Source organism: Leucopleurus acutus (genome assembly GCF_964270905.1).
Source record: "Leucopleurus acutus genome assembly, chromosome: 1".
Lineage (NCBI taxonomy): Eukaryota > Metazoa > Chordata > Mammalia > Artiodactyla > Delphinidae > Leucopleurus > Leucopleurus acutus.
Genome location: NC_139142.1, coordinates 161,933,871 through 161,960,543, shown reverse-complemented (window position 1 = coordinate 161,960,543; position 26,673 = coordinate 161,933,871). Strand labels below are relative to the sequence as shown.

The window sequence follows — 26,673 nt, the reverse complement described above, 5'->3', positions numbered from 1 at the left end:
ACAACTGCTGAGCCTGCACTCTACAGCCTGCGAGCCACAACTACTGAAGCCTGCGTGCGCCTACAGCCTGTACTCCGCAACAAAAGAAGCCACCGCAATGAGAAGCCCCCACTAGCCGCAACTAGAGAAAGCCTGCGTACAGCAACGAAGACCCAAGGCAGCCCCAAATGAATGAATGAATGAATGAAGTAAAATAAAATAAAACTGTTTCCCTCCCCATCTGCTTTTGAGGACACTGCTGGTTCTCTTCCTACCACTCTTACTCCAGCACTTTACAGACCAGACCTGCCACCTGCCATGAATGAGTATCTGGGCTACCCCACCCCCCAGCCCTGGGCTCCATCCTAGACTCCTTTCTATACTTTACATGCTTTCCTCTCGGGGACCTCAGTCACTCCCATGGCTTCAATTACCTCTTATGTGCTGATAACTCACAAAAGGCACCCCAAATCCTACCCACTTTTTGAGCACCAGACCGCTGAGTCCCACCATCAGGCGGCTCTCTCCACCTAGACGCCTTGTTCTCCGCAGGTCAGAAAACTCTGTTCTCCCTTCTTGCCACCCCGCCTCCTCCCTGTAGCCTGTGGCCTCTTCCTCAGGCAACAACACTGTCATCCCCCAGTTACCCAGCTGGAAACCTGGGAGCGGTTTTGTCTCCTCACTCTGTCCCACCACCCACAGTGGTTCCTTATTTCTTACTCACGTCCATCCCCCCTCCAGCCCATTTCTCACCAAACTTATCCCAAGAGTCCCCCAACTGGCCTTTCCACTCCCAGTGGGCTCCCCCAGCCCCCCAAGCAATTCTCCCAACTGGTGTCAATACCAATTAAAAAAATTTAAGTTTAAATTTTGCTAAAGAAATTGCATCATTCCCTTTGTTGCCTTTCAAGGTGTGGTGGCTTCCTGGCTTACTCTCCCATCACTCAGCCCTGACTCTCCAGACATACCAAACCTTCATTCCTTGGCAGACATGTCAAGTCCTTTTTCACTCTTCACCTAACTATTCTTCATCTGGTGAGGTAATTTCCTTCAGATGTAGCTCCTGTGTCATCTTCTCTGTGAGACTCACCACAGGCAGGATTCGTGGGTCCTACACACTTTACATGTGCCTGTGGTCTAGGTGGCCTGTCATTTATGTAGATCTCCCTTGCCAGAGTGTGGGTTTCCTGATGGCAGGGACAGTGATTTAGGGCTCGTTGCATCCCTAGCACCTAGCGCTATGCCTGGCCAGGTGCTTCATACGTGTGAAAAGAAGGCAGTTCTTATCTCTGCCATCCTAATCACGGGCAGAAATTAAAAATGTGATACTGGCTCCAGTCTAAATCTGTCCATCTCTTTTTTTGTTTTTCTCCCCATTGAAACAGAATGAAGCTATAAGTAAACTCCTTGGGCGCCTATATTTCCTTGACTCTGGGCCTTACTTCTACCCAAAGCACAACACGTATTTACTTCAGAACACTCAGCAAGCACCGGCAAAGGGGCACGAGCACTGCGCCCTGCAGCTGAGCAGACAGGGAGCACAGCCCTGGCTCTGCCATGAACTGTGTGTGTGTGACCCTGGGTTGCTTGGCCTTCATGGGCCTCAGCTTTCTCACCTACACAGTGCGGATTACAATACAGGTCTTGCAGGGATGCCAACAAGACTACATGAAACAGTAGGGCCTTGACAGAGCGTGGTCAAACATAACCCATAAGCACACTTCTCCCCAAACCACCTCATGATGGATTTGGAACGCAGGGCACAGTGGCGGGGGTGACTGACAAATGGATCAACTGGAAAATTCTTTCCCGCAAGTACCTTTCTCTCCTTGTTTTAATCTTAGATGTGACCATGAATTCTGGCAGATTCTTCTGTGACAAAGTACAAAGACTGTCACCAGGGTCCAAGGACACTGATACCGAGACGAGAGAGCCAACATCCCCTCGATCTAGTATCAGACACATTCCTACAGCCATTGTTCCCCAGGACCTGTGCCAGCTCAGATCTGGTTTCTCTTTTGTTAGGAGCTATTCCTCTCCTCGGCTGACATGCCTGCCAGCACGGCTCTGCGATGGAGGAGCAGCGGGGACTCTATGGGATTGCAGACACCCCCAGACAGGGCCTCAGACCGCTTCCACCAGCTTTACCTTTTAACTCCCGAGCTTTGGTGTCCAACATCTTCTTTTCTTCCTCATTCTCACTAGGAATTCCTTCATCTTCATCTCTGTTCCTAATACAACCATAACAAAACAGCACATTCTGAAGATGTCAATCAGTGTGACGGCGGCCCAACCATTATGAAACCACAGAGGTACCAGGAGGCGGGGGTGGGCCAGGGTGTGTGACTCACAGGGTGCTGATCGTGTCCTGGATGATCTGAATCCAGCTGTTCCGCTCCTCTTTGGAGCTGGCGTGGACTTCCACCATCTCTGGATCTTTCATCCCCATACTGATTAGGAATAAACCTTTCTCCTCGTGTGCTACCTCTCTTACAATCAGCTTCTTTAGAGAGATCACCGTCGACTTCTGGTCCTGGAAAATGCGGAGAGCGCAGATGTTAAGACATGGATACAACAGTCTAGCTCTTAAGACAACCTCCGTCTAAGGTAAGACTAGATGCCTTTTAAAAGCATATGGCTCACTCACATTTTATCCAACAGAAAAAGATTTCCAAAAAGGAAACGAAAATTTAAGGTTATCAGGTTCGAGTTCTGTTTTCTGCATGATGAGTCCTTTCCGGTTCGTCACAGAATCTGGTTGGCAATGTTATAAATTGGCAAGATTTGTAATACGTAATGTGTGAGACATACTCCAGTGACAGATTTCTTTTTAGATCAAATGCCAAAGGCTCTCAAAAGGATTATGAGGGAACAGAAAAATAATTGGTGGGGAGGGAGGCGGGCAGAAAATTGCAAGGGTATATAAGGAATGACTCGGAGGCATTTGTCCTGAGCCAATTTTAAGGAGGTGGGAGAGCAGTAATACAGTGTTAACACTCAACACCTACCATCACCGGTTTGAATACTATTAATTACAAACAGCAGAGACAAACAGTTCAGCTTACCAATGACGCAAAGACGTATTTCTGGTCTTTTTCTTGAAGGAAAACTAAAATGTCAGTAAGCAGGACCGCTTGAACCTCTGTAGAGGGGGGAAGGGAAGAGAGAACAATGACCACTGAACGGTGAAGCACCTTCAGGGCACTTCATTAGAGGAAAACTCAGCAACACATCTGCACGGCACATTATTACACTCCTCCAAGGCAAGGGCTTGACATTTCTGCTGGGTCCACATATGGTCATTAGATTGTTAGAGGCATTTTAAAATGGGACCTATCACCAAAGCCTTGTCTTGGGAAGGCTTAAGCACTCAGTGCTGGAAAGATATATCCCACAAGGCAAGATTTTTAAGAATAAATAAGAGTAAAGCTGGAAAACAGGACTTTAACAGATGCTAAATAGCAACACATTCTACAGGTCATAATACTCAGGTCATAGTATTTCTCAACTTCTGATCATAGTAATGGGAAAAAGGCGTGGGACAGCAGACAGGAAGGCGGCCAGAAGGTGATGTACAAGAATATCTCAGTCTAATGAAAGGCAGGCTTCATCCACACGTCCTAGAGGACACGGATGGCTAGACAACACCCACTGCCGTCACAGGTACACGAAGTGCAGTGGCTCCGCTCCCAGCTCCAACACAGCACAGTCAACCTCAACCCCTCTGCACCGTGGAAACAGCCTTCTCTTCTTCTCAATTAAGACAAAACAAAAGCCAAATTAACATCTCTAGCTGGATCCAGGAATCAAAGGAATGCCACAAACTCTTGTTCTAATCCTCTAGGAGTATGAAGTGACATTTCCCATTATTCCCTTAAGGACAAAGTGGGACCTCCCTGGAGGTGAGCCGTCTACTGAGACCTAACAGGTCCCTCTGTACCGCCTTCACTCTGGAAAGGGGAGCCTACAAATCTCTGGGAAAACAACGGGCTGACTTATGCAGCCGCCTCCTGGGTGGGCAGGACCCTCTTGGCCTTTTCTACCACTACTGACAAAACTGGGGTACCCTCTCTGTGTAATTCATTGCAAAGCTAGGAGGAAAAACAGAAGCAAGGATGTCTGATTCCTCGGGTGGTCTAGTTTTTCAGCCTAGACCACAGTAATTTTCCATGCACTACCATTTGTTTTGACAAGTTTTTTTTTTAAACTTTACTTTTAAATAGTTCAGGTGTCTGTCAAAAAAAAAAAAAAAAGAGCTCTAAAACATAAGTTTCAACTTTATTGAATCCTGAAGTTTACGTGATCACGGCATCAGTAGATCAGAGAAAAACAATCCTACCCCTTTCAAGGGTTACCCAACACAGGACTGGCTGTTCTTGGCACAAGTCATTTTCACTTGGGGGTGAAAATGACTAAACACCAAACTCTTATCTCCACTGGAGACATTTTAGGCCAGAAAACCTATCGTTCTGCCATTGCTTTGACCACAACATTATTCCAACAGCTGGAATCTATTAGTTTTTATTTTGGGAATGAATAAATAAACTGCTGTGTAAAGAAAATACAGCACTGGCAGCAACTCTAGGAAATCCATCCTTACAAGAGAGGGCAGGTACTTCTCTACCACCAGGCTACCTCCGACACGGCCTCACAGCGGCAGTGAGGCCAGAGCCGTCAACTGTGGTCTCAGGACATCACAGAGCATGAGGGCTGGAAAGAAGGAGCTGCAGGGATCGCACAGTTCAAGTTCATCATGGAGCAGTGAGAGGCACAGCTGGCTGGTGGCAGGAAAGGGTATTTCTTCTCTCTGAGATGAGCCTGCCCGGAGAAGCCCCTCCCGGATCCCTGCGACAATGACCGCCCTCGTCTCGGTCACTGGTACCTCTGCACTCCTGCTGTCCTCTACCCTGCCCCCAGCAGCTGAACTACACGCACTCTAACTCACTCACCCCTTTCCTGCTCAGACCCTCCATTCTGAGCCCATTCTTCGCTCACTCCCATTACCAGCATCCCTGTCAGTCCCCTAGTCTGGAGCATGCACCCACCCCAACCTGGCCCCTGGCCGATTCTCCAGCCATATTTCCTGCCTCACTCTGCTGCCAGAGACCCCGATTGCCCACCCTTCCCAACGGGCCAGATCCTTCAGCTCCATGTTTCCATGCTTACTCCTCCCTTCTGCCTGGCTCCCTCCTCTTGTCCTCAGTTCACGCCTCTCTATTCTAGCAACCATCATACTGCAGAGCAAGAACCTCTTTACGAGTCTCTTCATTCTGAGCCCAACTTCTAATGCAGGGTGTCCTGCGACATTCACCTTTGAGAGCAGCTGAATGCCTGGGATTTTGTTACTTAGCATGGTGAGACCCTAGCTAAGGAGTCCTGGGAATTCTCCGAGAGCAGCTACCTATAGCATTACTTATACCTCGGCGATGAGAGAAGCACACATTTCACTCACCTGAGTTTTATGTCAGCGGGGCTGACGGCACTGGGCTGCTTTGTGTGCTCAGCTCACCGAGGCCAGGGAGGTGGGCTGGGTATACTCAAGGCTACTGGTGAGGTTAGAGTTACCATATAGGCCCAGAGGATACAGGTTTGATGAAAACAATTATTAAAAACAAACAAACAAACCAGATGTACAGATGGATGAACAAACCTCCTAACATCTTTCACTTGATGGGGCTGATCATTTAAAAGGTAAAAACTAAAATCAAACAGAAAGTGAGTATCTTTTATGATCTGTTTTGCTTAGAGGAAGATAAAAGATGAAAAACAAAGTTTAATAATAAATCTAGTTGCTGTGAGTTAAACTTTCATTTCTCTAAGGTCTCAGGAGCTGAAAATTCCTCTGCCATCTCTTAGAAACGAGGGATGTATTTTTAATCTCAGAGAATCTATGAATTGTGCAACTGATGGTATTTCCCTCCTAGCAATTGTTTTGCCAGAAACCCTGACCCCAAATTTGTTGCCCCTCTTTCATAGGGAAAATATGTCTCCCTTAACATATTGCTTTTTTGTATGAATCTTACCCTTTGCTTTGTTCTTTAAAAAAAATTTTTTTTTTCCTTTCCCCTGACTGCATCATTTCCTCGTTCTCTTACTGTATTCTATATGGTTTTATAAGCCATCTCAAACCAGTCTTTTCTGATACAATAGTAAGATCAATTAAATGCCTGCTGCTCCTGTGTGACGTCTGGACATGGGTCCCTGGGAACAACCTGGTGACATCTGGATTCTGCCCGCTGCCCTCTGGCACACGCTTAGACCCTGACGAGAGTGAGCCTCACCTTTCAACCTCCCTGTTGTGCTCTTCAGAAACACGCTCCCGTCCCGCACGAGCTTCTTCCGCTTCAGATCCTCCTTGGCAAACATCTGACCACTCTTCATTCTCATGATCGACTTGCTATCTGTCTTTGTATAAATCTCATTGAGACGGACCTTCTTTTCATAACTTGCCACTTTGCTGTCCACAGCTCCAATCACACCCTTCACCAGGCCCAGGGACTGAGCTAGATCTTCCTGTTCCACTTCACTGTCTGAGAAGGAAAGAATAACTGTCTCTACTGGGCAGAAGGAGGGGCACCCTGCCTTCTTTTTTTTTGTTTTGAGGTAGGCGGGCCTCTCACCGCTGTGGCCTCTCCCGCTGCGCGGGCTCAGCGGCCATGGCTCACGGGCCCAGCCGCTCCGCGGCATGTGGGATCTTCCCGGACCGGGGCACGAACCCGCATCCCCTGCATCGGCAGGCGGACTCCCAACCACTGTGCCACCAGGGGAGCCCCAGGACCCTGCCTTCTTGCTCCACATCACTGTCTTCCCTTTGTGGGCATGCTGGCAGAGCAAAGCCAACACGTCGAAGGGCACGTGCCTACCCCTTGCTCTGTCATAGTTTAAATCAAGTTAGATGTTTCAATGATACAGATGACATGCAATTATGTGCCACGTTCTAAAGTGGAAGGAACCCACCATTTTTAGGGAGGGAGAGGAGCAACGAGTTTTTTATTTACGTCTTTGCTTTACCTAATCCTTAATGTAACTGCCCAGGAGCAGGATTAGCTAAGAGAGAAACTACTAAGTAGTGATTAAACGAGAAACAGCGGTGATTCTAGCACTTGCAGGTGAGAATCACCTCCCAGTCTAGGGACAAGTGACAAGTTGCTCAGGTCACTGAACTCTCGTTGGGATCACTAAGTGGTTCCTTCCCTTCTTGCTCTCATTCACACTAAGTCTGCTGATATAACACTTTATGTTTTCACTGAAGAAAACTGTCTTTAAGATAAAACACAGGCTCTCTTTTAGACCTTCTCGATATAAAAGAGTTCTTCTACGGGGTCTCCAGTGCTGTTGGACAGACTGGAACAGTCCACTGGCAAACAAGACCGAGTCCAGAGAGAGACGCACCTTTGGTACATTGCAATATTCTTTGGAACAAAACCGGATATTTGGTGATTCGTTGGGTTACAAGCAATATACACTCGGGGATTCCAAGCCTCCGTACGACTGAACTGCTCATCTTCTTCTGCAAGGAAATAAACTAAGTGTCAGGAACTACCCAAGGGAGAAGGCTCGAGCTAAAACTGACAGTGACACAATGCTCTGGACAACATGGAAATCCCCACCGTTTCACATCAATACCTTCACAAAGGCCTGAAAACGCTTATCCTTGGTATAGAGGTCTTTGAAGTAGTTTACAGACTGGTTGTGCTGCCCACAAAACTTGCCATATGTCTTCTTTAAGCGTTCTGCGTTCTCTCCTGAAAACTGCAGAGGAAAGAGAACAGAGGTTATGCCATAACTCAGGGTGTTAAACTCCTATTACCATTTTGTCCAAAGTTTCCAGTTTACTTGTGAAACCCAAGAGAGCTTCCTCATAACTTCCCCCCAAAGATTAAAAGATTAAAATGGTACAGGAGCTTTGGAAAACAGTTTAGCAGTTCCTCAAAAAGTTAAATAGAGTTACCATATGACCCAGCAATTCCACTCCTAGACATAAAAACATATGTCCACACAAAAACCTGTATATGAATGTTCATAGCAGCATTATTCACAACAGCCCCAGAGTGGAAATAACCCAAGTGTTCATCAGAGGATAAATGGATAATGTATGAATGAAAAAAGCCAATCACAAAGGACAACATACTGCTTTATTCCATTTATATAAAATGTGCAGAATAGGCAAACCCACAGAGAAAGTAGATTAGTGGTTGCCTAGGGCTGGGGAAGTTGGTGGGGGTGATGATGATAAAAACGTTCTACAACGGACCGTGGCGATGGCTGCACAAGAGTCACGGATATACTGAAAACCACTGAACTGTGCACTTTAAATGCGTGGATCACATGGCATATGAATTATATTTCAATAAAGCTGTTACATATATTTAAAAAATAGTAAACACAGAAATATCTATGCACTGTGCACATAAGAAATGCAACATGTGTTTTAACTCCCATTTGTCATAACACAGTAATAAAACAGAGAGACTCACTAGAGGTCTCTCATGAGGTAGCAGTCTCAAAGAAGTCATCCTGATAAGTTAGAAAGGCATCAGAAACGGCCGTCATTACCTAGGGACCTGTTTATCCTACTTACCTCAGGCCAGCAGGCCTAACAATTCTGCTTGGCCCTTACATCGTTTCCAAGCGTGTGCAATCTCAACCGTTCATCTGAAGCTACGTTCACTGTGGGGTAACCGCTGAGTTTCTGTATGTGGTCCACAAGACACGTGCTAAGCATCAATTCCCGCTGGACTAACAATCTCTGGAACAACTTGATCCTTACCCCAAAACTTGAAACAACGTTCAGGGTAGCCTTTCCTTTTCCCCTTTACCAAAAGAGAAGCTGAGGCAGGAGATTTTTAAGTGATCAGCTCCCGTCACAAAGCAAGTGCCCTAAAAGGGTGACTCTGGCACTGGCGCTCAGAAGCAACAACTGGACACCATGGGGCTAACATCCTACTAGAGGACATGCACAAATACAAGGAGCTACAAGGTCAGAGGAAGTACCAGTGCAGGTCTGAGGGTGGAGAGGAGGGGCAGAGGGAGAAACATGGAAAATGACAGGAGGAGGATATTTGGGGAGGAAGGGTCCTCCCTTGCAGAGCTGACCGTGCCCACTTTGATGCCCTGACCACCAGTGTGAACGCATTCACTACACTGCATCTGCATTTACTTCACGACGTGCCTATCCTTCACTCCTAGAACATGAGTTCCATGAAGCAGAGGTCTACATTATACTTACCTTTGTGGTTCCACATGGTATTGAGTAAATCCCCAGTAAATACTTGAAAAATGAATGAATGAAGGCACCAATGAATTAATAGGGCGAGGGGTACAGACTCAAGCATACAACGAAAGGACAATATTTCCAATTCTCAGGCAAATGTTCCAGCAAGTAAGCCTCTGCTTCCACAATGAGGCAGAGACTTGCCGGTGAGAAAGAGCTAGTCACATGTGATGCGATGCCCCTCTGCCTATAAAGGTTATACTAGCATTATTCTTCTTTCAAAAAGAATGTGTTAAAAAAGAAACATTTAGAAACTGCCTATGACATATACATCTGAAAGTATCAAAACAATTTTTAGCTAAATTGCTTTTGACGTAGGATTGAAACCATACCATACCTTGATGAAAATATTAGCAAGAAATATTTTATGAATTATTTTACAGATGGTTTCTTAGTCAAGTTTTTAGTCTCAGGTGGTTTTTAGATAAATAAGCCTTTTGATTTGAGGCACTGGTTGAAGTTGAAACTTCCAAAAAATATTTTTTGATCTCTTAAACTATAGTATCTCTGATGTTGGTACAGACTCTGAGGAAGAAAAACTGGCTTTTACTGCCTATCTACCATGTATGCTGGGTACTTTATATATACATTACCTCTTAAATTTTAAAATAGCATTAAAAGAGAAAATCTACTGTCCTCAATTACAGAAAAAGAAACTGAGGGTCGGAGAGATGCAACCACTTGCCTAAGCTCACAGAGATCGTGAGCAGTCCAGCCAGGATGTGAACGCATGGCTACGGGGCCCCCAGTGCGTGTGAGAGGCACCAGGTGCCTGCCCGCTGCTCACCTGGTGCACGAGCACATCCCCAATCCTCTTGATGAGAAAATTCTTTTCACTTTTATCCACCAGAGAGTCCTTCTTCCGCTCCAGGATCCTCTGAAGGAACTGGCTATGGATACTGATCAGCTCATCCAAACAGGGGAAGAGCTTCTCCACCATCTGCTGCTCAAAGAGCAGGTCGGCCGTCATGCCCCGGCTGTACACGTCGCTCATGATCTTGAGTGTGCGGAGGTGGTGGAACTCCGTCTGCATCAGCTCTGGGGGAGGGACAAGGCTCAGTGGTCAGGAATGCTCTCCTCGAGGATTCTCCTGCAAAGTGTGTCTGCTGCTACTAAGAGCCCAATTTTGTCTTAAGGCTATTTACGGCCCAATTTAAACTTTAAAACTGAGTCAACAGCTGTCTTTTCCCTAAAGTGTTTTCATCGTATTCCTCGATTTCTCACGGGACCTCACGTTATTTTCTGACAGGTGTACTGGATTCCATCACTCTTAAGTGGTGGTTTCCACAGTGGTCTTCACTGGGATTCAAGACCTTTCATAATTTACTACGTTCCTATTTCCCAGAAATGACTTGTGTTTAGTCTAGTTTCTACTGTAGCTGAGGAATTAAACTGTACTGTAACAAGAGATCTCTTTTTAGGACTATTGCATAAATAAGCACTCATATTAAATAAAATGTCCAATAAAATTAAAGACTATAATTTTACAGAGAGAGTAAAGGAGAGAAATAAGATGTCTCTATACCTCAAAGTTTTCAAAAGAAAATCTTTGAGATGCTACATACTTGAAAATTGACTTGATATAGCCCAATAACTCCCCTCATAAACAATGCCAGACAATGCAAATCAAATATTAGCAGAGCACATGAAGAGTCTCACCATAAATCACTTCTTGCCGTTTGACCACATCTTTCTTTTGCTGTTTCAGAAACTTGCTGTCCACTATCTGACTCCAGGATTCTGCTTCCAGCTGTTTGGACTCAATCTCAAAGTCTCCCATTAGCTGCCCTTCATTCAGGTCTGTACCTACTCCTCAAAATACAAAAAAAATCAATATCAGAATCCTGCGTCTGTGACCTCTAAAAAAAAACCTCTGCTGGACGTTCCTCATGGGGATAATTTTATGAGACGTAAACACTCTACACTAATACAGGGATGTCATTAGAATATATATTCTATTAGAAAAGATCATTTTCTGTTCCGGAGTGACATACTCTATATTCAAGACTTCGGTTAAGGGTGATAAATGTCACATAAATCAAAGGTAATTAAGACATATCAGGGTCCTGGTGACTTTACTTGTTTAAGAGAGTAGGCTTACCGCTGTGCCAAGAGAACTAGAACTGAACGTGTACGAAAGTCTAGGGGAAGAAGAAGCGTTTGAACCAGAGTCTGACCACATTAAAATCAATGACATCCTTCAGTGGACAACCATCTAACAACAGGATAAGTGGGTTTACCAACTCATTATAAAGCATGTGATGCTTTACAGACAGTCCAGAGAAGTTTCACAGGAGTAAGGAAGAGGCAGGAGATGCGTTAGTGCTTGCATTCTAGGAGATGGCACAAAGTCTCTGCAGACGCACACAATACACGCCGTGGCTTCCCCTTACCCTCATCAGTAAGGGACTCTGTTGACTCATTGACCTTGCTGATTTTATTTAGTGAGTCTGTTGAATGAGACAGGAATTTCCAGGTGTTTGATATGTTCTCATCACTGCCAACTCTGTGGGAAAAAGGAAACACATACTGTCAGATACATTCTGAGAAGCCATAGTTTCCAGTCTTAAGTGAAGATCTGAAAAACTATAAAATGACAGCTGGCTGCAAGTACTACAATGATGGAAGACAAATTACTTATGGCAGGTACCCAGCAATATGCAACACAAACTATTAAGGAAGGTTGGAGGCATTTAACATCACTGCAAGTATGAACTTTTTGAGCCTTGGGTTTTTTTAACGATAGGTAGCAAGGAGAATGCTCTTCCTTCAAACTGCATACACATTATATAAGAAATTTTTCTGTTGGAAACTCATGTCTAACCACTACACTTTTTCCCTGCGTTCCCTAAATAACTATAGACCAAGCACTTATATTAAACCGTATTCTTCGAACCTTTCTTGACCCCAACTCACCAGCTAGCACATTAGGCACCCAGAAGATGATGTTTGTGGTACAACACAAAAGTAAGCCAGAGTCATTTAAAACTCAATTTGATTTAAAGGCCAACTTTTCAAAGTCATAATATAAACTCATTTGGATAACATAAGAACTTGGAAAAGAAAGCCTTTGGTTAATTACAACAGAAAGTCAAAACAATATAAAAATACCTGAAACTTTTTGTTTTTAAGGAGGAGGAAACATTAGCCAGCACAGAGGTTATAGGAAACACAGACAAAAGGAGATTTGCATTCTTCAGTTGGGAATTTTCCTCCAGCCTAGGTTAAGAGAGCTGCAAAGAGATGTTTTGAGTCCTACATTTGAGATGACTTCTTTACTGGATGGGAAGGCAGGCATCTTGCCCCAAACAGCCAGCAACATCGTAATCGGCCCTGTGCTAATTACAGACAGCCGAGGGCTGAACAATCAGGGGCCACAGCAACTTCTGGAGGGACCACAAAAGGAACTCAGTGCAGATGAGGGACGGGGAACCTACTGTCGTACCTGGCCCATTAGTCACTCCCATGACTTAAGAGTCAAGAGGCGAGTTAAAAAAAGAAAAGAAAAGAAAAGAAAAAAGCGAAACAAAACAAAGTTACCCCCTCCCGCCAGGTTCATCTGCCCAACAGAAAAGACCAACAGACATATGAAAATACAAGTGATTGAAACCAAACATTCAGAATTAAATCTTTTTTCCTATTCCCACTTCTTATTTTGATCTGAAAATCATCCTTTTAGAAGGCAGGTTCTTTAAAAGCAGGGCTGATCATGTATAAAAGCAGAGGACAACTAGCCTAAAAATGGTGTTTAAAGGGGATCCTTGCTACAAAATGGTGATCATGATGGTGCATCAAAGTGTAATCCTCACCCCACTCATCTGTAGCACTAACCCATTACGTTATACATTTCTTTCTAAAACAATCTTTCTGTCAAATGGTATAAATTATTATGCTCTGTCACCTAGATGTCAACTGTGCTAGCTTTACATTCCCACTCACCCAGCAATGTTCTGAATGGAGACACTTTTGGAGAGCGACACACTCTGCTGGGACCGTCTGTTAGCAAACATGGGGACGGCAGTGGTTTCATCGGCCAGGAGGACTGCAGACCGAGGGCGTTCCTTGGGCTGGGAGGCTGTAAAGAAGGAAAGGACACCAAATGAAGTATCACCGACACATGCCCACCAGCACTGACTCACCTGATGAATGCCAAATAGAAACAAACTGCTTTAAAAGAGATTTACCCTGGCAGTGTAAATAGGTACAAAAACCCTATGGAAGACAACTTGGCAATAGCTGTTGAAACGGTAAATGCCTATATCTTTGACCCAGTAATTCCATTTAGGATATGTTTATTCTACAAGATTTACTTGTTTATATTTGAAATGACGTATGTCCAAAGTTATTCAATGCAAAGTTTGGTAAAAGCAAAATGAGTATCAAAAGAAGATCAGTTAATAAATCATGGTACAGCCTACATGGGAATACTATGAAGCTTTTAAAAAAAATGAGGACACTCTCCATGAACTTACACAGATCGGCAGATAACACATTAAGGGGGAAAAAAATCAAGGTGCAGAATAAAGTGCACAACAGACTACCTTTTATGTTTTAAAAACATAATTAATAATCCAAATTGGTATTTGCTTTATTTTAATAAAGAAACTTAAGGAAGATAAATATAAAACTAAGAAAAGTGGTTTACCTGTGGGGTGTGATGGCAATGAGGCAATGAGGATAAAGAATCGTGTGAAAGTATCATATATTTAAAAATTTAAACTAATTCAAAGTAAGAGAAAAGGAGACCGAAAGAATTTTAAGGATAAAAGGAGCCTCAGAGATAACTGAGGCTGGTGTTCTTTGGGAGGACCTACCAAGAAACGTGTCAGGGGCTGGTTAGATATGCAAATTCCCAGCCCTCCTCGTTCTGTGCGGGTGGGACCTGGGAGCCTACACATTTACCAGCTCCCCAAGAGATTCTTCTGTACAATGTCTGAGAACACAGGTTTTGACCAATTCCTTTAATTTACAGATGAGGAAAATGCAACATGTGTTTGATGTCACATAGCTAATTTGTCCTCATACTGCATATTTCTCTTGAACTTGACCAAAGAAGAAACTGGAGGTCTAATTTCATGCAAAAGTAGTCACACTGCCATCTGGGTAGCAAATTATTTCTCCTTGGTAGCTAACTAAACTGCTGCATTACCTGTCCATCCCCAGGAGCATCCGGAGCTGAAGGAAATAAGACTGGGGCAGTTGTTATGGCTTCACAGTATTACAGGATGTTTCTGACTTAATAAAATTAATAAAACCATTAATTTCCAATGCAAATTCTATTTAGAAGAAGGTGATATAATAAACACCAGAAACATGCTACCCTATAACACGACCAGACCCGTCCTGCAGGAGGCACACAGGAAACTAGGAGATGTGGGTCCCACAGCAACAGGGGAGAAGGGCAACTGGCAGGGAAGAGAACATGCTCAAGTGTTCAAGAGCCTGGAGCACATCCTCAGTGTCTCAGAAGGGAAGCTGCTGAGCAGATAAAATCTGATGGAGGAAGAAACACCGGTTCTTGAAGAACAGTAGGATGTGGGTAAGTCAGCAGAAAAAGAAGACATTCTGATGAGGAGAACTGCATGAAGGAAGGCAGAAACACTCTATTAATGTGAAAGGGAGATAACAAGCAGAAGAGGAAGTAAGTAGAGGGGTGTATATAAGGGATCAGTGAAACGGCCGGAGAAGCAGAACGATGTCACGTCATGCAGAGCCCTGAAAATTATAAAGAACAACCTGCATCTAAAAGGCAGCGTAGGGGGGTGCAAACAACAACTTTCCCTTGTTGAAACCAATCCACTGCACTCAGGGAAGTTGCTAACTACTCTCTGAGCCTCAGCATCCTTATTTGTGATGGTGATGGTAGTGGTGAAAGCAAACACTGAAGGAGGCCTCTCACCAAGTACTTCATTGGTGTGATCTCACTTAAACCCGATGACCACCTGCTGATACTATTACCCTCCTGTCACAGAGGAGGAAAATGACGTACAGGGGATTTAGTAAACGTCTGAGGTTACACGGCTGTTAAGTGGGATGCTGGGACTCAAACCCATCCAACTTGAATCCACAAGCTGTACTCTTACTGCTACGTTACCTCAGGAATCAAAAGGGGAAAACAGGAATAAGAATACATGTGGGGGTCAGACATAATAGGTATTTTTTGGGAAAAATGCTATTTTATCTGATTTGAAAGAAAAAAAAGGTTTCTGAAATAAGGGATAATGTCACAGAACAAAAGTTTAAGGAAGATTAGACTTGTAAAAGGTGTTGGAATGGGTTGGATCACTGGTTAAAGTGGGTGACAGTCTGGCACAACTTTTCTTCTAGGAATCCACATGCAAAGACGGGCAATAATTGGACTTCTATCTAAAGGGACTCCACACCCTCCTGGTGGCACAGTCTCTACAGCCATTCCGGGGCCATCTGGAAGCACTCAGAGCAGTCGGGCACAGAGCAGTGGTCCTCAAGCTCGAGTGTGTGCATCACCATCACCTGGAGCAGCTACTAAAACACAGATCACTGGGCTCCGCCTCTGGAATCTCTGAGGTAGTAGGTCTGGGTAGGGCCCAAGAATTGGCACTCCTAATTGATCCAGGATCTACACTTTGAAAAACACGGCCTGAGGGTAAGTTTCACATGGGCTCCCATAGAGCAAATTTAGGTGATATTCATTACTGCATCTTTATGGCAGGAGTTGGAAACAACTCAGACAACTGTCTTTGGGGGAATTGATAATTAAAATGTGGTATATATTTACGAAAGAACACATGCAGCGATCTGAGACAACAGCTTACATATAGTAACACGCATAGATCTCAAAACCATATTGAGTGGGAAAAAACCCAGCGGAATGGATAAGCAAGTCATATCATCTAATTTAAATTTAACGCACAAAATCATAAGTAATATTTCCAGAGGTACACATATGTCTAAAGATACGGCAGATCAGAGAGGTTTACATTAAATATACTGCAGTGCGTGCTGAGGAAGGGAAAGGAATGAGATAGGGAATGAAGAATGAAAAGGGGAAAATATTAAGTAAAACCAAAGTGAAGCTTTGCACAGACTGGAGAAGACAGGTTGATGTGAATGGGAGAGGTGTGAGTTACCCAATTTGTGTACCACTGAAGTCCTTGGGGGAAAAAAAGAACTATTTTCGTAACTCCACAGTTTGTCAAGAAGTTTAAGAAGCAAGATCTCATTTGATGCAACTTAACGCTGCTAAAAGCAAGTTTCACTGTCGACTCATGCAAGAGAAATTTCAAGACACACAGGGCTAAGGTGCTGCCTTTTAAGCTAAGACACACACTATTCTAGAACCTTCCAGAGAGTTTGATGGTAGAATGGTAAGCTTTTGGTCAATGAAACTGCAGCCTTCTCTAAGTATTCAAAATAGGTATTCAAATCTTGCTTAAGAATAACAAATAAATACTACAGAAGGATGGGTAAGTCCTGAACCAGAGAGGCGAAAAGGAATCATGAGAGGTGGGCTGAGCTACTTACACTTGTTTCTCATAATGACCGTGGGCAGCGAAGATGTGTCATGTGCTTGAAGGCTCCCTTTCGGCTGCTGAAAGGAAAAGAAAGCCTGAGTGAACACTGCATTTACAATTTATCTTCTGTCAAGTTTCAAGTTTCTGCTCCTACTTCCCCGCTCTGTTCCTGCCAACGGTCCCCAGCACCCTAGGCCTAGCTACAGCCACCCACTCTGGCTCTCCTCTGAACCCGCCAAGCGCTCTGATCCTGCATGTGCCGTCTCTTCTGCCTGGAATGCTCTCTTCACTGTCACAGGCATGGCATTCTTCTATTTGAAGATAATCCCGCCTTGGTAGAGCCGTCTGTTAGCTTCTTTCTTCTCCTCACCCGAGGCAGGGACTGGCACCCCTCAGGATCCTGCATGTGCCCCCGCCTAGCTTTTTTCTTACTTATGGTCATCGTCTGCTTGTCCATCTTCCCCACCAGAATGCTGGCTCCTTTAAGAGCGGCATCTGTGCCCTTTGCGTTTCTATTTCTCCAGTGACTCGCATTTATAAGGTGTAAAATAATTCTTAGGTAAAGTGCTAATTTTAAGACCTTTGTTGTAGCATGGAACAGAGACACTGTGAGAAATTACAGACTGAAGCAATTAGTCTGAGATAAATCATTAGTGAAAAAGGGTCCATTTAAAATGAAACTCCCCCTTTCAGGTTACATTCTTTTCTATGGGATATGCTGTATCCCTATCATTCTCCTTCTCTATAGCACATTCACAGTAACAGCAGTCTTACCAGAGATCACAAACTCAAATGCCTGTGGGGTCAGGCAGGTAACAAAGGACAGAGGCGAGTTGGAGGAGGGGGGGAGTGGCAGTCTGGGGCTTGTACATCTTGTCTAGAGGAGGCGGCAGCCACTCAGCCCCAGTGGATTACCACCCACCACCCACCTCTCTAACATTTAAGGAACTACAGGCCAGATACTGTTCTATGTGCTTAGGAGCTATTGATGGATCAAACAGTCCTGACTTCAGACTGCCTGGCAAGTTTAGTGCTTACATTCTAGTGGGGGGAAGGTACAGATCATAAAAAGTAAATGTAATATAATAATACATACAGTGTGTTAAGTAGACCCTAAGAAGGTGGTAAGTACTATGGGAAAAAAAGAAAAAGAGCAAGGTGGGAATTGGGAATGCTGGGTAAGGGGAAATACCAGGGCTGTGAGATCTTCCATTTCTTCAAGAGAAATCAGAAATCCAAATTGGTGTGAAATACGATTTTTCAATAGATACACTAACTCAAAAAAAAATTACTCCATGAGCCAAACAAAATTTATGTCCATGGACTGAATAAGATCTGGGGTACAGAGGTCTGTCATCTTTACACTAGAGTTCAGTGCTTCTCCAAGTGTGGTCCTCAGACTAGCAGTATTAGCATCATCTGGGAACTTATTAGAAAGGCAAGTTCCTGGCCCCTCCCCACCCGCCAAATTGGAAACTCTGGGAGTGGGGCCCAGTGTCGTCTTATAACAAGCCCCCAAGGTGATTCTAATGCACACTCCAGTTGGAGGCCACTGCACTAGATAAATGCGTTTGGTTACTGGAAGCACACAGCATGCTGAGCATTTGTGTAGATGGAGCTGGAGAGCACTCTTCTGACAAGGAACAAAGACATTCATGAGTGACTACAACACTGAAAACCACACAGGCCGCCTAAACGCCCATCTGCCCCCAGCCCCGTACTCTTCCTTAAGGGCTCTGATATGCAGTGCCTGTTACCACACAGCTGCATACTCAGAGCACGTACCATCACACACTTCCTGCTCCTGTCATGTGATCCACACAAGCCTGTGGAGAAAAGTGCTGCCACACAGGCCCGTTTAACCCTGACACTCCCCAGCCCATCAGCATGTCAGAGCCCCTGATTTCCACCTGCTGCCCTCATGGTCCTGAAGAAGGAAGCCAGGCGTGTGAAAGGCAGAGGAGGTCTGCAGACACAGTTAAGAAGAAAACCACTTCAACGGCGACACACATTAAAATCACAGAGAAATGTGCATTTAACATGGAGCAGTTCTGAAAGCATTTTACCTTCCAAAAGCCACAAATTCCCGAGTGTGTTAAGAAGAGAAAAATCATTTTTGGTTATTTGAGTCTCAAAGTAGTCATTTCATCAAAATGATGAAAATAAACAAAAACTACAACCCCAAATCTCCCAACTCTGAAGATTTTATTGGTTTAGCCAGAAATGTCTTACCTTCATTTTGACCTTTGCACAGGAGGCCAGACATTCTCTACAGCCTTTGTGGACAAAAGCACCACAATCTGAAAAGAGAGCAAAACCCCAGGTGACATTAATACACAGCAAACAGATCCCCCAGACTGATTTTCCATTGCCACAGCAACCGACAGACTGCCAGGTGAAGTCGCTCACACGTCAGAACGTGACTAGCCGAAATTACAGATTGCAGCCCTCTTCTAGGAAGCAGGCATGCGATGTCATTTGGAGGAGGAGAAACAAGAGCAGATGTGATTTCTGATTAATAAAAACTAGAAATCTGAAACTTCTCGGGCAGGAAGCTGAGAGGCTACAAAACTAAAAGTGAAAGCATCTGCTGTCAATATGTAGGTCTAAGTCACAAATAAGACATAAATGGTATGTATTTACATACATAGACATTTACATATACCTTGAGTAACACCCACAAATAATACATAAATACAGCCCCTTAACAGGGGCTGTGAAATCTGTATGGCTGTGTCAAAGGTGGAATGTGAATCTGAAAATCTACCTGTTTATGACCTTCGACTTGCAAACCTAACTACCCTGAACTTTTTGCAACACCCCGAGCGAGTCAACAACTGCAGAAGAAAGGTCATCAGAACCACCCTAAAGCACCTCTGGGAGCCCTGACTCAAGAGAAAGTGGGAGACTTCTTGAATGATGAACAGAGATTTACTCCAAGATGAAGCACAGCCCATAATCCTGCAAGGACACGAGTTTATTTCAACTCTTACTTCTCACTCCTTGGCCCACAAGGGCCACTGATATAAGAACCCCACCCTCTGTGCCTCACAATAGGGTCATCATCAGCTTGTACTGCTTCTATGATGTCATAAGAATGGTGCCAGGAGGCCAGAGGAAGTAAAACAAATACAAGAGCTGTCTGTGGGGACACCCCATGATGAGCATCTCTCCAGGGAAGGACTGCCTGAGAAAATCAACACATACCACCCATCAGGCAACACTTCACACCCTGATTTGGGAAGCACCACGGGTACTGCCTATGGTAACCCACGAATCATGGGCCAGGATGCTCTCCTGGTTCCTACGTACGGATTACGAGGATACTAGAATGGAGACTGCCAGAACCCCAGACGCTTTTCCCCATTCCTTCCTCAATGCCTACTGGGTTCACAGGTCTCTTCCCTAACACCACCAGTCACAATGCGTTGGATAATCTTATGGTTTTCTCCTCCACTGAGCGCTCCTCTAGGGTAAGGTCCCTTCATCTACTGCCGAATCCTTAATTAGGTCTCCCTAGCATAATGCCTGGCTCATGCCACCTACTCAAACGTCTGTTGGAGATCTTATGTCTATTTTATCCAAAAGCCAAGTGCCCTGACACAACCTAGATTACAGTATGTCAAATATCTTATCAACACTAAAAGGAGTACTAGAAGAACAACCATCACACTAAATGTGATTTAGGACCTGGCTCTCCTAATTAGTTAATGTTACCCTATGCAAGTTCCTTCTCTAGAGGCCTCAGTTTCCTCAGACCTATAAAATGAAAGGAAGTACCACATCTTCCCCCAAGTTCCTTTTCTCTGTGATCCTATAAGACTCCTTATGCTACATCTCTTGAAGAAAGAGATAATTTTCCAAGTAAATCCACTAGATTGTTCTATAAGGTTCATGTTGCAGAAGAGTTTTCAACTTAGTCATCTGAATTATCACTAGGACAGACCCATCCTTCAGAGCATGGTTAGGGAAAGTTCCACTTAAAAGAGGCGATAGGGAGCAACTCTACTTTTGTTGACAAGATGGCCCAGAGCGGGAACTTGTCTGGAAGTGGGGTGGGGTGAAGTATTCTGGGCCTTTTACTCTCAGGCCTACCAAGCCTTCTATCTAGCTAAGCTCTTCTAGCTCCACCCCAAGGGAAATTCACTGTCTGGTCATTTTTCTGATGTTAAACAATCAGAAGAGACATCCATTTACCAACGGCAGCATGAGGAGAGACTCTCCTGGGAAAGGCTCACTCAGGGAATCAACAAGAGGAAAAAACCTGGAAGGCTTTATCTCAGTCACAGCTCTATTCTTATTTCCATTGTTTTCTTCTCTGGGAGAAGACTGCAAGGGAGCTATATGGATGCTGTGCTCCCTGCAAGTCCTACTGTTTGGGATCATGACCATTTCCACATAGGAAGTGAAACTGTTCCAGAAGTCAGCAGCTAAAAAAGGGTTATGTATCATTGAATATTAATGCCAGGGTTTCTCAGCAACATCCCTTTCTGGGCACAAGGAAGGCTCTGCAGAAAGAGACCCCTGGGGAGTGACTCATTCTAATCAGCAAAAGGAAACATTTTGAGGATATTTTTCTCAAGGACCGGAAACCACTGGCCCTCATTAAATTGTCTAGTTCTCTGCTACTTGAAAATAAGGATACATTTTGATAAAGAAATCGTCTTACTACTCAGAGAAAAAAGCAGAATAACAAATAGAAATCCACATAACTCTGAGATGCCAATGCTGTTATGCCCTTCTATACATCAGGCAATGTAATTCATATTCCAGGATCTAGACTTGGTGAACTTTGGCTAAAGACTTTAAGCCCCACTAGCCAATGGTCTTCCAGAAAGACTCAAAGAGGCAACAGGTGGGCTGGACCGTTTGCCTTGATTGATTTGTATTCAAAACTTTTTGCCTCTCACTTCTCAGAAACTTTTTTAATGGCTCCCCATCATCTTTAGGATAAAGCCCAAACTTCTTACTTAGCTTGACATGGCCCATCACGTGCTGTATACATTTCTAGCCCCTTGCCATGTTCTGTCATACCTCTGAGCTCTGAACAAACTGTTTCCTGTACTTGTGTCCCTTTCCCTCTGTTCCTTCCATGACTAGGTTGGCAGGACTCAGCTCTGACTCTCGAAGGGAAGATAAGACTCCCCACCTCTATGCTTCTGGAATTCCATGCTTGCCTCTGTTATAGTACTGTACTGTGATGGCCATACTCTTCCACTGGGCAGAAAACTCCTGGAGGGAGTCTAACTCTGTCTTTCTAAATTTTATATCCCTAGCCTCAGCCTCAGGCCCACAGTAAGCACTAGATGTCTGAAGGAGGGAGAGGGGTGGGCAGGTGAGCTCCAAGCTGCTAGACCCACAGCATGAAGTATAACCAAGTAGTTAAGGCAAATATCTATATTCATCTTCTAGTAAGACAGAACGTGTTTTCCCCCCGTATCGGCCCCACTATCCTTACTCAGGGTACATGTCTCCCCTCCCCTGCTACACAGATGCCTGAGACCACGGAGTGGTCTTGTTGATCCATCATCTCTTTCTCATGCACAGGCTTTCCAGCTCCCCTCCCTATCTTTTCCCTCTGTCTTTCATATACATCTTCTTTAATCCCATTCTTCCTTACCCTCTCTTGAGTCTTGCCTAGGTACCCTAGGAGAACCTCTTCTTCACTCCATTTTACTTAGACAAAATATACTTTAAAACATGGGTGATAAGAATATGAGGAAAACTAATGAATTCATATCATGGACAAAAAAAAGCCCACATTTCGAAATGGAATTAAAGGTAGTGCCATATCCAACAACACCATCTTAAAAATGTTTAAAACTCCTCATAAAACAATAAGACAAAGAACCAAACAGAAAAACAATACAAAGACTATGAACAGGCAATTCACAAAAAACACAAAATGGTGCTCAAGCTCTCTAGAAATTAGAGAAATGCAAGCTCAAACAACATAGAAATATCATTTCACATCCAACCAGATTGGCCAAAATAAAAGTCTGCCAGTTCTAGGTACTGGTGAGGATATGGTGATGCAGGAGCTCGCATCATCTGCCCATGGACGGTACATCCATTTTGGAAAGTAATTTGGCAACATCTAGTAAAGGTAAAAACGTGCTCACACAATGAATTAGCAATTCCCTTCTTGGTATATAGCATGGCGATACACACAAGTACAATTAAGGATGTTCCCCGCGGCACTGTAACAGACAGAAATTGGAAATAACCCAAATGACTTAGTAGTGGAACAGATTTGATATATTCAAAACTGAAATACCATATAAGAGTTAGAAGTCAATAATCTAGATCCATGTGTTTCAATACCCTGTTTGGATCCCCCAAATATGATGCTGAGGAGAATAAAGCAAGTTACAGAATGAGATACACTGTATGGTACCACTTAAATAAACTAAAAACAAAAAAAACATTTTAAATATTATTTATATATAAGATAGTTATAAAACACTGGCTTCATACACACTGAATTCATGATAGTGTTTGTCTTGGGGAGGAAGGAAGAGGAATGGGATTAGGCAGGGAAACGGGAATTCAACCTTAACTATAATGGTTTATTTCTTCAAAACTGAAAAATAATCTAAAGTAATATGACAAAATGTTACTTTTTTTCATCTTGAGTAATGGGCACATAGGTGTTGGTTATGTTATCCATGCACTATTTTATATTAGTGTGTTCTTTCTTAAAACCCAAATTCTAATTCCTTCAAAGTTCCCTGCATTTGCTTATCTTTTAAAACAAATATAAAACAATTTTCAATTAGATTTTATTATCTTATATTCCAGTTAAAAAACAGCATTTTCTCCTTTGCTGTAATGAAAATCGATATTTTAGGCATGGATGGGCAACACAGGGTGGTGGATTTGCTTGAGAACTTGCCACTAATTCTGATCTACAAAAATGACCAACTAGTACACCGTGGACAGAACTTGCTTTCAAGTTGCATTCTTCCTGTTTCTTTCCTCCCCATCAGTTCCATCACCCTATAGAGAATTAAACAATGGGAAAGGTACAATCACTTTTAAACAGACTTTGGCAATATTCAAGTTCTCAGGCCAGTGTTTGAGATTTAAAAGACAACTGCAATTGATGAATCATAAAAGCAGAAATAATATTTAAAATGCACTTCTGGTAAACAAATTTTCATACAAATCCACTTTAGTTAACTGAGACATGTCCCCAAACCCACAACCCAGCTGAAAATTTTAATATACTTCATTAACATGGTCACAAGTCTTAGAGATAAACAGTTTGCATAGATGTCTGCTTAACTTACTCAAGTACCTACTTGGAAACTACTCTACTTGTCAGCAGGCTGTCCTGGACTCAGTTCATGGCAATGGTTTTAGTAGTATACGTGGGTGGTTTAGAAACTTCCGCCCCACTGACATCAGCCAAAGTCATGTGGTTAAAACCTCTGTTTTGGAAAACAGACAATTACTGAGAACTTAAGAATCGAAGACAAATCTAATACACTTTCAAGCTCTCTGCCACAGACTATACCATGTTGTTAGGGAGATCAAAGAATTATTTGGCCTTTTATTTATTTTTCAAAAAGATTTCCTGATAGCAGTAAGCAATATACTTTCATTCTATAAAGTTCTTCAAAAAGGTCTTGGCACAGTGGTTTATGGGAACAGAGCTGACCCTTAATTAGACTCCTCTGAACTTAAAAGCAAACAGCCCAGCCTTCAACTTCTTTTCTTGCTACAAGGAGGCATCAAACAAAAGGATATGAAGGAAAACCCACATGACTGGGAGCTATCATCTATTTGTTGCTGCATTTTTTTTTAACCTCTGCCACCAGATCTTTGGTGAACTGTTATATACTATACACTCTCTTTCAGCAGAAAAATCAAACAACCCGTTAGAGAGACTGGCTTAAGAAAATCAGCATTAAGAAGGGTAAGAGGAGTGGCCATGCCAAATTGAAATTACAGCATGGCATTTTCCAGGCCTCTCTGTTAAGGGAAGGATTCACCTTGAGTTGTGTTGGGGACCTGAAGGAAGGGCTCTTCTGCCACTTCAATCCAGTGGGCGATGTGCTGAAGAGCTCCTCCTAGAGACAGGTCTGAGCAGCAAAATCCATCTGGGGAAAATTCTCTGACCCTTCTTAAGGATAAACATTGGAGAGTTTTTTAACTTTAAGGAGAGAAAGGTGCAACTGCTTCCTATTGTGTCAACCCTAACCAAGATAACTCAAACAGAACAACAAAAAAACATTTAAATACCAACAATTTAGAAATACACGCTCCAAAATTATTTCCACAACTTCTTGTTTAAATTCTTTGGGGAGTGTGAGACACTGCCTGGTCTGGACTGACAGAGTGTAGATACAAAAGCCTTGTAAGATATTCTTGGTAGTTAGTGTAATAACCACAATGCTGATGTACAGGACAAGAGGAAAGCCACAAATGACCCAAATCATCTTAGCTGAAGTGCTCACCTAGCAGCAGTTTTCAGAAGAACACTGGTAAACAAACAAACAAAAACCAAAATGAAACTGCTCTGAATTGACTTTATTGCTCAGGCTCTTTCACCTTCCTTTTCCCTAAACGAACTTCTTTTCCTTAATCAGTTATATGTATTTTACTATCTAAGCAATGAATTCTAAATACAAGAAAACTGCCTATCTAGAGAGCTGTCTTCCCGGATAAAATCTAAAGCTGAATCCAACTGTCACACACATTCTAAACTCTTATGTTTCCTACTTAGATTGCAGCTGGTCTACTTGTTTATTTTTTTAATCAAGAGAACCAACCTACCACAAAAGTACTCAGAAGCTGCTAACACAACAGAAAATAAATCCACAATAATCTCAATATCATTTTACATCTGTTTAAAGCAAACAAAACAGAACCACTGGCAATCTCCAAAAAACCCCGAACAGAACGAATTCCATACTCTGAAAGACTCCACACCAAGCATTCCAAAGACCAAATTATCTGTGGCAGCTGGAAAGAACAGCTGATTATTCAAGGGAAGCTTTACATAACTACAAGAAGTGAGAACTGGAAAGAGGCTCTTCTCCTTTCTCCATTAAAGTCACTGAAATCCTAAAATAAGGGTAGAGTTTTGGCTGAGTTTAAAACAAACCAACCAACCACACACACAACCCTGTCAAGTTTCTCATAACTTAAATTACTCTGAAGCAGTCCCGACAAGGGGCTTCAGCCCCTGCTGCCACCATTTGTCTGTTTTCCAGGAGCGGACTTCAGGGGAGCTACAGGGAGGCTTCGCTACTGCTCCCTGCTAGTTCTAGCATCTTGTGATCCTGACCATTTCCACCTAAGGGACTCAGCTTTCACCACGACTTGACTTCAGACCGCTCCAGGTATGTTCTACCGGGGTGAAGAGATGCTGATTTGTTTTAAAAATTCTATCCTCCTGTATCTCTTAATATTTGCATGCAAAAACATATATTAAAGTGAATAAAGACATTTGAGAGACAGGCGAAGATCAACATCAGCCATCGTCACACAAAACCATGATGAACCGTGCGGCTGATCTCTCTAAACCACGAGTCAAAACTGACTGAGCAGCCACTTGGGGTCTGAGGCTCCAGGGTCAGCAAACAGGGTTAATGTTAAACCAAAAAAGGGAGGCTAAGAGCACAAGGGTTTCCCGGGAGTTAAATGAACTGGAGGGATGCTATGTTTCCTGAGACCCCTGGGAAGATCCTGGACATGAGAGGGGATGGAGGGAGGGGGGAAAAGAGATTCTGAGTCCCCAAATTACTCATATTTTCCACTTCCTGCCAAGGTTACAGATGGTGCTTCACACACACAAACATGCACTGCAGACACTGTTCTTCAGGAAGCTGGAGAGAACCAGCCCATTACTTTTGTTCCTTTGGGAAGATGACTACATGTTGTTCCTTTGCTTTCAAGCCTTGATTTTTTTTCCCCTTT

General features: G+C 43.5%; 1 protein-coding gene across 7 annotated transcripts in view; it reads right to left on the bottom strand.

Annotated features, from left to right (window-relative positions):
• The window catches only part of AKAP13 (A-kinase anchoring protein 13), a 343,180-nt gene that overhangs the window by 16,284 nt on the left and 300,223 nt on the right, over positions 1–26,673 (bottom strand). For 5 of the 7 annotated variants that reach the window (XM_082835493.1, XM_082835497.1, XM_082835498.1 and 2 more), the window contains 12 exons: positions 18,979–19,046; positions 16,757–16,823; positions 13,193–13,328; positions 11,647–11,759; positions 10,913–11,065; positions 10,041–10,291; positions 7,606–7,731; positions 7,372–7,489; positions 6,261–6,509; positions 3,045–3,121; positions 2,331–2,512; positions 2,128–2,210 (listed from right to left, as the gene is read on the bottom strand). In XM_082835493.1, coding sequence (XP_082691619.1) covers positions 2,128–2,210; positions 2,331–2,512; positions 3,045–3,121; positions 6,261–6,509; positions 7,372–7,489; positions 7,606–7,731; positions 10,041–10,291; positions 10,913–11,065; positions 11,647–11,759; positions 13,193–13,328; positions 16,757–16,823; positions 18,979–19,046 — 1,623 coding nt within the window. The remainder of the gene's footprint in view (positions 1–2,127; positions 2,211–2,330; positions 2,513–3,044; positions 3,122–6,260; positions 6,510–7,371; positions 7,490–7,605; positions 7,732–10,040; positions 10,292–10,912; positions 11,066–11,646; positions 11,760–13,192; positions 13,329–16,756; positions 16,824–18,978; positions 19,047–26,673) is intronic. The other 2 variants (XM_082835495.1, XM_082835496.1) reach the window with 2 other exon arrangements.